This window comes from Odontesthes bonariensis, chromosome 22 (assembly GCF_027942865.1).
Source record: "Odontesthes bonariensis isolate fOdoBon6 chromosome 22, fOdoBon6.hap1, whole genome shotgun sequence".
In the NCBI taxonomy this organism is placed as follows: domain Eukaryota; kingdom Metazoa; phylum Chordata; class Actinopteri; order Atheriniformes; family Atherinopsidae; genus Odontesthes; species Odontesthes bonariensis.
In genome coordinates, this window is record NC_134527.1 from 2,349,476 (window position 1) to 2,359,920 (window position 10,445).

The following is a 10,445-nucleotide window of genomic DNA, read 5'->3' on the forward strand; positions in this document are numbered from 1 at the left end:
TTGAATATGCAAGGACAGACATTCAAAGCCGTGCTCAGTGCAGCGCTCTGAAAGATTTTCACCTGAGTGTCACCTCGAGTGGCCTCAGAGCAACAGTTTGTGCAGGTGGACCGGACCCGTGCACAGTATCTGCAGGATTAGAGTGCAGTCCTTTGAAACACCTCAAAAACTCAAGGATATGTGATAAACTCTGTGAACGTGTGCGTGTCGCAGATCTTTTACAGGATTTAGCCCATGAAGTAGAAACCTTTTGAGCTTGTTTTCCAGCAGGCTGATGTCAGATCAGCCAGATTTAAAACTCTCTGCTTGTTATGATCCTTCACGGTCAACAGAAAGTTTTATTTCTGCCGGCTGTGACGTTCTGCACTTTCAGGAAGGAGTAACAGAACGAGAAGGCAACAGTTTACTAATCTATGCAGTTTTAAGGTAAACACAAGAAATGTGCTAAAAAAAAAAATGGACCAGACTCAGTGGATAATCTCTATGATATAGATCAGTGAGCAGTGCTGACCAACATGTCATTAGGGTCATCAGGTGGGAACCGCATACTTCCATACTGCATACTCATCGATCAGACGAGCGTTTACCCACAATGCATTTTGCTCCTGCCCGAGACGAAATCAGCCGGCCTGAAGCTGATTTCCCTTAAGCTCTAAACTCTGTAAACTTTAGCAACATTTGAAACATTTTCAGGCGAGAAAGTAGTCGTTTAGATCCCCAACGTGTTGAAAACCTGAGAAAATACCGGCTGTTTACCATTTTGTTCCCACGAATTCGGCGCTACTAAAGCTAGACGCAGTGAGCAACGCACTTCCGGTTATTTTCACAAAATAAAATACCCGTTGCCTTTTATCATAGGGAAGGCATTACCATACAATTGGTGCTTTTGTTTTGAAAACAGGAAGTGAACCTACCCTCGTTGTAGCTAGCTTGAAACTGCCGTTTTTACAGGAAATGACGATCGGCGACGTCACGTTACGTTGCATCTTGGGTAGTTTGAGGATTAAGATTAAGATCAGATTTATTGGTCATGCATACACATGAAATTTGTCCTCCGCTTTTAACCCATCCAGGTTGGCACCTGTTTGACACACACATGCACACGCACAGGGTCACACACTTAGAGACAGATGCCAACCTGGAGCGGTGGGCAGCCATGAAGCACCCGGGGACCATGGGGGGTACGGTGCCTTGCTCAAGAGCACCTCAGCCGTGACAAGGAGGTGGACTGACACCCCTCCAGCTATCAGTCCCACCAATCTTTTTTGAGTAGCGAGAGTGGGAATCAAACCGCCAACCTTCCGGTTATTGGAGGACAAACTCTAACCACTGGGCCATGGCCGCCCCTATGAGTAGTAACCTCATGATGCATACCCAACATTTCGGCCAATCTAGTATGCATCCGGGAACTTCTTGCTTACTGAAACTCGCATACTAACTCAAAAAGTTAGTATGAGTAGTTGGAGGAGTATGCGGTTTCGAACACAGCCAATGATCACTAGAGTTCCAGAGTCACTCCCCTAATGCCAGCTATCACTGCTCCTCACACCACAACAACCATCTTTTCTTCTTTCTTTTTTTTTTTTTTTACAACCACAAGCTAGCCCAGCCTCTCACCAACTGCACACCAGTCACATAGAAGAGGTAAAGATAAGTAGGAATGGGATTCAAACCCTGGTTCGGGTAGGGGGTAATGAAAGTATAGAGGGTGCCAGAGGTGGAGGCAGGACAAGACACACGAGCAGATTCAGCAGACAAACTCACCTAAACAGTCCTATAATCACTAAAAATGGCAGCAAAAACAGGGCCATACAGGCCAGCTCACCCAAAATGGCCGCCTGGTTTCAAAAGGCTCACATGGGCCACACCCTCCACTTAAATATCTATGCAGAAATAACTTGGAGAAAGTTGGTGAGACGCGTTAAAACTATAAAAATGCGTGGCCAGGACATGGTTGGAAGCGCTGGGAACTATGATTTATGTCCTCTCCGCACAGCTTCGTCGCAGCAGGTTTCAGCAGCGATGTGACAGCCCGCATATGTGCAATTCCAATCCTCCCAGGCAGGTTCCACAGTGCTGACCTGTGCCGTCAAACCATGTCAGTCTTATTATGTTGTCACACTAACTGATTGGTTCGGCTTGGGAAGTTATGAGGCCGACAGTAAGCGCTGCGACCGGCTTGTCAGAAGACATGTAGAGCTTTATTAACTCAAGGTAAATTTGATTTAAAAGTACCCGATTCAGAATGGTCTAATTCACCTCTGGGTTGTCAGTGAGTGCCCCGTGTTCTAGCCAATCAGAAGGGAGAAATCCCTGGCTCAACACATAATATATCTGCTAACACTGCTGCTTGATGGAAGAGGCCGTACCGGTCCGGTTCTGGAGCTCTTCAGCCATAGAGTTTATAGAACGGTACCAGAGAACAAACTGCTCTGACTACCTTTCTCTGTGCTGCCTCAGACTAAGATAAAAAGTTACTGCTCATTTAGAAGTTGTGCATTTAAGAACAGGCAGCAAAGTAAAAGGAAAGCCAACATTTATGCTGTTTCTGTTCTGGAGGAGAAATCCATTCCACCTTAAAATTAGCCCTTATAGGGAGGTGGTAGCTTTGAGACTGCCATCAAACTTTAGGCTCAGTGTTTTATTTCTTGTAAAATGGGTTGACCCCAGATTTTTACATTAGCACAGCTGCAGAATGGACTCCCTGGTTTGTCCACATCGGCTGCTCTGCCACATAATTGACAAATGAAGAGGAGCAACGCACTTCAACAGCCTTAATCTACCCTGCACATCAGACCTAGGATTAAAATAACTGTTTGGAACACAGGTCATGGCTTAATTTGTGCCGGATCCCGCCAGAACAGGATCCAGTACCTCTTGGTTTTGGCCTGCCCGTGTTCCGGGACCTATTTGGGCTGATCCGGTACCTCTCGTATAGAAAATAATTTAAATATTAAAAAAAAGTTTTAAAAAATGTATAAAATAAAACAATAATATTCCGAACAAATCCCATGAATTTAATGTTGTTTATTAAGATAAAACGACGTCATTTGAAAGACTCTGAGATCTGTTGATGCTCTGAAAACTACTGGTCATCAAACCCCGCTTCATCTGGGGAGCAAGCAGCAGAGAGGAACAAAGATTTACCTTTTCAATGCAAAAATGACAAAAAGACAGTTTAATTTTTTTCAAAAAGAAGGAAGAGATGCATGACGTTTCGAAACGAGTCAGAAAAGCAAACAAAGGGCAGTGGCAGCGGTGATGCTGACGAGCAAAACCGGCTGCAGCAGGAGACTAGCGCCGCAGCCGCTAGCCAATTTCACCGACGGCTAGCCAAGCCAGGGCAGGTTGCCCGCCAGCCTGTGCTGTGCAGTATTGTCTAAAATAATTGTAAATTATTGTCATAACATTTATACCATGGATATTATTTGAAATGAAGGCTTGTGAGTCCAACAGCATTGTCAGTGGGCATCTGTATGTTGTTTTCAGCACCGTTTTCTGTGCCCGTCTCCTCATCCCTGCGCTGTCATATGCACTTTGCGTTCCGGCACCTTGTGATTTACAAATTAAGCACTGGTTTGGAACTTCCTGAGCTGGTTCTGTAGGTCGAAATGCACCTTAAGTGTCTCTAAAAGTTGTTGGGACACCACAGAAACTGTTACTTAGCATTTGTTGCTGAGGTCTAGAATTCTGCTGGATGGATGGAAAATTAATTTTGCATGTTTCTGGAACATAACGTATTCCCTCCTTTGAGTTTTTCATGCGTTGGAGAGCGTTGTCGAGCCCGCTCGTCCAGACTTCAGCTAACATGTTAGCTTATAATGCAGACATTTCATTGTTATGTGGTCACTAAGTTTGTTGATGAGGAAAAGAATGTTGTTAGCATTATTAGCATTGTTAGCTTTGATAGAATTGTTAGCATTGTTGTAAACCAAGCGCAGTTCAGGCAGGGTAAGGGTAACAATGCATGAATTAAGATAATACGTGCTTTCCGAACTCTTCAGCTTGTAGTTTCATCACAAACGTTGGCTCGAGTTGAAGTTTACTGACACGTTATCTCCGTACTTTGTCTTCTTTCAGGTTTACGAGCAGGACGACCTTTCGGAGCAGATGGCCAGTCTAGAAGGGCTGATGAAGCAGCTCAACGCCATTACCGGCTCCGCCTTCTAACCCCAGCCCAGCGCAGCCCAGCCGTGAGCCATGGACCAGTCTGGAACACTTCTTCTGGCCTCGATGTCACCTTCTGCTCAACACCTTTGGGCAGCAAAGGGTCAACCTGGCGCTGAAGATGCCCCCCGTGGAATCAGATCTCTGTTTGGTTTCTGCTGGCTTCGGCTCGTCTCTGCTGGGTCAGAAGGGAATCCGACAGACTATGAACACTACAGCAGGACAGTGTTAACTCTCCAAGAAGAGGATTAGTGTCGAGGGGCTTCTTTAGGAGTTCAAACTGAGACCCCTTTACATTCCTCAACCTCAAACACAAAACTAGAATATCCGATGCCTAGCAGCTTGACTTAAAGGGACGGGGCGGGAGGAATATCACAAAAAAAAAAGACAAAGTTAAAAGATCCGTCCTCTTTCTCCTGTCGGTGGTATTTATTAGCGTCCTCCTCGGCTCAGTTACTGTGACTGTACCTCGCTCGTTTCTGTCGCCTTTTGCTTTTGTTTCAGTATTTAAACATCGTGCGTTTCACAGGATGTTTCGTAAAAAAAAAGAGAAAACATCCACCAAAGTTTTTCCATGGGTTTCTGACGGTGGAACACGATTTCTTTCTTTTTTCCCGTTTCCATTCTGCAACTTTTTGCCCAACAAGTGTGTCGCCCTTCCGTCTGCTGGATCCTGACATTTTGAGAAAAAGGGAGATTAGATTCATAAAGAAGTGAATCACGTGGATCTGGATTCAGCCGACTTTTCTCTCTGGACTGTATAAAAACCTGTAGATTCGAGCTTTTCCTCCTTCAGTCTTTACCTGCAGTCACCTGTGTTGCTGCCAAACGATCTTCTGGGGAAACTCGTTGTGACTTCCTTTGCTTTCGCTAGTCGTTCAAGTCGGTCTGAATCCCAAACAAATCAGTCCCGAAGGAACAAATGATGCTTCAGCTTCTAATTCTCCTTTAACATGTTCGGGTTGTTCTGTGTGCTGAGATCTAAAGAAGGGTCAGTTCATCTGAGTGTGTGACTCATCAGTCAGAGAAATGGTGTTCCCAAACAAAGATGGCCGCTCTGAGGGCACGAACCGAGGAAAGAGTTGGAGATGAATCTGTTTCTGCAAACCACTGACTGAAAAAACTGCAGATTAGTTGGCAAAGTTCAAAGATAAACCAGACAAAGTGTTTTACTGTGAGAGGGTCCGACCCTTCGTCCCACCCTCACCTGCTGGTTGATACGACCCCGATTAGTCGCTCTACAATAAGCTGGTTTTCAGGCCGGTGTTCGTATAAATCAGCAGATGAGGCACTGGTGTTCCATCGATGGTCGGTGCTTCTTTTCGTCCATAAAAACACACGCGTACCTCTTTCATGTCCAAAAAAAATGTCCAAACTTCCCTTTGAGTTAAGTTTTTATAGAAAAATTAGAGTAAAAATAAGGCAACAAAAAGATTGATGCATATTCCACTCAGTACATTTTTCCATTTTCAGTCATTTTTTAAGTTGCTGAACACATTTCTGCTCATTAGCCACGATGAAAAAGGGAGAACCTGCCAAACTCAAACCTCTTAAACGAACTCATTCTTGGTTTTTTATATACAAACAATCATTGGAAGAGTAGAGGAGGAGTCCTAACCTCTGACCCGAGGTCGGGCCAGGCGGCGTCGGCCTTCTGTTGGTACCTTTAAACAGCGACCAAGGACCTAAAAGCAGATGTTGGGTTGGAATAAAGCAGATGTTGGGTTAGAATAGGATTAGATGAGTTGGGATGTCTCTGCCTCTCTACGGCTGTGTTCGAAACCGCATACTACATACTACATACTACATACTCATCGATCAGACAGTATGCAGAGCGTTTACCCACCATGCATTTCGCTCCTGCCCGAGCCGAAATCAGCCGGCCTGAAGCTGATTTCTCTTAAGCTCTAAACTCTGTAAACTTTTGCAACATTTGAAACATTTTCAGGTGAGAAAGTAGTCGTTTAGATCCCCAACGTGTTGAAAACCTGACAAAATACCGGCTGTTTACAATTTTGTTCCCACGAATTCGGCGCTACTAAAGCTAGCCGCAGTGAGCAACGCACTTCCTGTTATTTTCACAAAATAAAATACCCGTTGCCTTTTATCATAGGGAAAGCCATTACGATACAATTGGTGCTTTTGTTTTGAAAACAGGAAGTGAAGCTACCCTCGTTGTAGCTAGCTTGAAACTGCCGTTTTGACAGGAAATGACGATCGGCAACGTCACGTTACGTTGCATCTTGGGTAGTTTGAGTATGAGTAGGGACCACAGATTCTATAATAGTACAGATACGCCACTCACGGTGCATTTCCGGTTTCCAACGAGGCGATTTTGGTTGCAGTTCCACCCTTTTTCCACGTGGGGCGCTCAATTTTGGAGACCAGAATGAATGGAGTCCTATGGAGCTATACGCCCTTTCATGCCCTTATCTCGAGATATAATTTTTTCTCTAGTAATTCGAATGTTGTTTTCGAAAGAGGATGTTTAGAAAATACCCATGGCTGAGTTTTAGATTTTTAGAGCCACTCATTTGCTTAAAAAAGGATTTGAAGTGTATATGACGACATGCATAGCTTACGACCGGAGATGCCGCTTTACGGCACGAATCCTGCTTGTTGTTGGTCTCAAAGGCAGCAGCGTTTTCAAGGAAGAGCTGTAGTAAGAGAGAATGTGTGGTAACATCACAGATTCTTAGGCTGTGGTAACATAAGCGGAAAAAGTCCATCTTAATTCTGTTGTCGCTTGGTATGGAGCCAGCCGTCAAGCGGTGCCTCTGGTCGTAATTCTGGTCGAGCACTGTCATTAGCACAATGCTAGCGCGTGGTGGACAACAAGAAGCCAACCTGTAAGAAATCAAAGGGATATATGTACTCGTTCAGTAGATTTTTGACTTGAAACCCATGTTGAGCTCTCAGAAACTACATTCAAATCTGAGCGCTCTTGAGGAGACTTAGGTGAAACTGACCATTTGTAGCATCTAGCTCCATCGGGCCCCATTCATTGTGGTCTCCACCGACGCCCCCAGTGGAATTCTGGTGGAACTGCAGCCAAAAAGCCGGTACAATGGGGCTTAATACAGAGTGGCAAGGCTGTTCGTTATAATGGCTGTGGTAGTGACCTCATGATGCATACCCAACATTTAGGAGAATCTAGGATGCATCTGTGAAAAAAGTCAGTATGAGTAGTAGGAGTAGTATGCGGTTTCGAACACAGCCTAAGTTTAGTGTTCTCTGCAAACTGATCGGTTCCTGTTGGGTGATGTGACGACTCGTCTTCTTTCGCTGCTGCAGCGATCCTCTTTTCATACCGTCGACCCGCATCTTTAGCGTCCGTTTTAAGAGAAAAGATCTGATAAAACAGTCAGATCCATCATTAAATGAGAAGGAAAACAGGCCGTCGCTGGGCTCCATGTGACTGTCAGCATGCTGTAGTTTACAGAGCTTTATCTTCCTGTGATGGAGGTAAAAACAGCCCGACGGAGGAGGGGGGGGATTGATATGCAGGGCTGGTTTCTGCGTGTGAGCCGGGGCGCAGAGGAATGATGCCGTGAATTCATTACAACGCCATTTCTAAAATTATCATTCAAGCTCACACTCGCAGCAGCGGGAGGAGAGGGAAGGAGGGGAAGGAGAGGGCGGCGTCTCGCCCGTACAAGCGTCGGGATGAGAGGTGAACGAAAGCAGGCAGGCGTGCGGCGCCGGGATCAAACTCATCAGCGTGTTCTGGGAGCTGCGGTACATGGCGTCTGAGGCCAGATCTGAGGCCAGATCTGCTCACAGCGGCGCCTCCTTCAGACGCCAAAGAGGACGAAACGATCCGGCACCGCCAGGCGAGGCTGGAGGGGGATTTAAGCAAAGAAAATCTGATTATTCTGAGTTCTTTCAGAGCCAACAGAACAATGAAACCCAAGGAAACCGTCAGATGTTCATGTGTCAGCCTTTTTACGCCAGGTTGTTTGTTCGTACCCAGAAATATAACAACCCATGATGGCGTGCTGCGCCCCCCCCCCCCCCCCCGAGTGGCAGCAGGGACATGTTACCCCCTCAAGTCATTTCAGAAGTCTCAATAAGGAGAAAAGGTTGGATGAGTGCTTTTATAACCATAGATGTGAGACCAACATGGCTGACCATCTGTCTTCATGCTCCCGAGCTGCTTCAGTAACACTTTAAAGCAAAGGTCCCCGAACTACGGCCCACCAAAACATGTCTGTGATGTATTCCCTCCCCCCCCCCCGCACCCTTAAACACCGTCAGTCTCTTTACTTCCTGTTTATTCTCCATGGGAGTACATGTGTAATACCTTTTCTGGCCACTGTCAGGTGGTGGCGCTGTTGTGCAGCCTTTTTCAGAGACTGGCCGATTTATTGAATGCTGCAAATGTGACAACATAAAGGCATTTTTGTCCTCTTCTGGCCCCCGTACTCAGAGCCCTGTGCAGCCATCAGAACACAACGTTCACACTGCTCTCACCTCAGTGTTGTGTGTCAACAACAATGGCCGCCTCAGCTGGTCAGAGCGAGCCGGGACCTCTTTAGAGAGAAGTTTGGGGGCCGCTGCTTTAAAGTGGCGAAGATTTCATTCAGTTGTTGCAGAAAGAGCATAAAACCACATGGTTGGGGTTAAAAATCAGTGATGGTTTGGGCTGAGACGCATGTTTAGTTATCGTCATGGATGCTGTTTGGCCGGCTGAGGGAATGATGGCGGCTGTTGTTGTCATGGATACCCGAGTCGTGCATTCTCCTCCAACCAGAGGACGGGTCGACTCAGGGAGAAGTGAAGAACCGCCGATGTGTTTCATCATTTTTGGAGATTCGGTGCTTCCTGTCGCACATGGATTCTTTGTTTCTGCCTCTTTACCTGAAACACGCTGAGTAATGAGGCTGAGAGCTCACCTGGGGATGAATGAAAGGCTGAATTCTGTTCGGTTAAAAGAACTTCGGTTCAGTTTAAAACACTTCATTCCCTCTCAGCCTCTCCTCCATCTTCCTGCACCTCTTGATGTCTGACGTCTCTCTTTAAGATCGAGGCCGACGCTCGACATCCGGCTGCCTCCGTCAGAACCCTGACATCCAGCGCCATGGCAACGCCATGACAACGCACGCCCAGGAAGGAGGGGATCCACTCCCACTGAAGACCTCACAACACTTTCCTCCGGTCGGGACCGCACAGATTATCCTCCTCTAACAGAATCCTGTAAAGTCAGACGTTCCCTCGTTTCTCTCGTTTCTCCACACACAGAATCTGGCCTGTGATTGGTTGCTTTCTCACGGTTTCTCAGCGTTATTCGGGGCGCTGCTTCACTTCGGAGGCGTTTCCTGGTGCCGGAGCGTAGGACCCCCCCCTCTGCTCTGAGAAGCTTTGACCCCGCGGGGTCGATATAATTGCCTCTTCTGCCTCACGTGTTCTCACAGAATGTCAGTTTTCAGTTTGCTCAGAAACACCTGGAGACTGAAAGCAAGGCCTCTGGTTGCCGTAGCGATTGTGATGGATCAAAGCAGGAAATGGAAGAGTTGGTAGAACTGGGAGATGCTGTTTGTTTATGGGTTGGAGGCTGGTGCTGGTGGTGTCTCTGGATTGGTCGCCGCTCAGTCAGGCTGTCTGTGTGGTTAACAGCAGGCGTGTTGCGGGCGTGTTGCAGGCGTTTTTGCGGGCTTGTTGCGGGCGTGTTGCGGCCTTGTTGCAGATGTGTAGCGGGCGTGTTGCGGGCTTGTTGCGGGCTTGTTGCGGGCGTGTTGCGGGCTTGTTGCGGGCGTGTTGCAGGCGTGTAGCGGGCTTGTTGCGGGCGTGTTGCGGGCGTGTTGCGGGCGTGTTGCGGGCGTGTTGCAGCTGTTTACGGACACCGTTTCCCTGCAGCTGCATCACTTCCTCTTGATTCTGACGGTGCGTCTCCAGACTTTTGATGTTAGAAGTTCAGACATATTCTAAAAAATTATTATGTTTATATTATATTATTATAATTATAATAATAAAATATAAAATTAATATTTTTTAATAATTATATTATTATAATTATAATAATATATTATATTATATTTTATTATAATTATAATAATATAATAACATAATAATATAATATAATAATATAATTATTATAATTATCCTAAAAACAGCAAAGGTTCCTCCACCTGCTAACTTTCCCAACACGCCCGCCCGGGTTCGGCGTGTTGTTCATCCCAATCCGCCGGCCCCTCCACCCTCGTGTTTTTGGATGAATCGGACTCTCTAATTGGCCGCACTCTGCACGGCGTTCTCGTTCTGCGACTCCGTCTGAAGTC

At 46.3% G+C, this 10,445-nt stretch overlaps 1 protein-coding gene across 1 annotated transcript in view; it reads left to right on the forward strand.

Moving 5' to 3' along the window:
- dcc (DCC netrin 1 receptor) overlaps positions 1-10,131 on the forward strand; it is a 368,701-nt gene extending 358,570 nt beyond the window's left edge. Inside the window, exon 29 of the mRNA XM_075455474.1 lies at positions 4,081-10,131. Within this exon, the coding sequence (XP_075311589.1) occupies positions 4,081-4,170 (90 nt within the window). The 3' untranslated portion in view covers positions 4,171-10,131. The remainder of the gene's footprint in view (positions 1-4,080) is intronic.
- Positions 10,132-10,445: the final 314 nt, after the last annotated feature.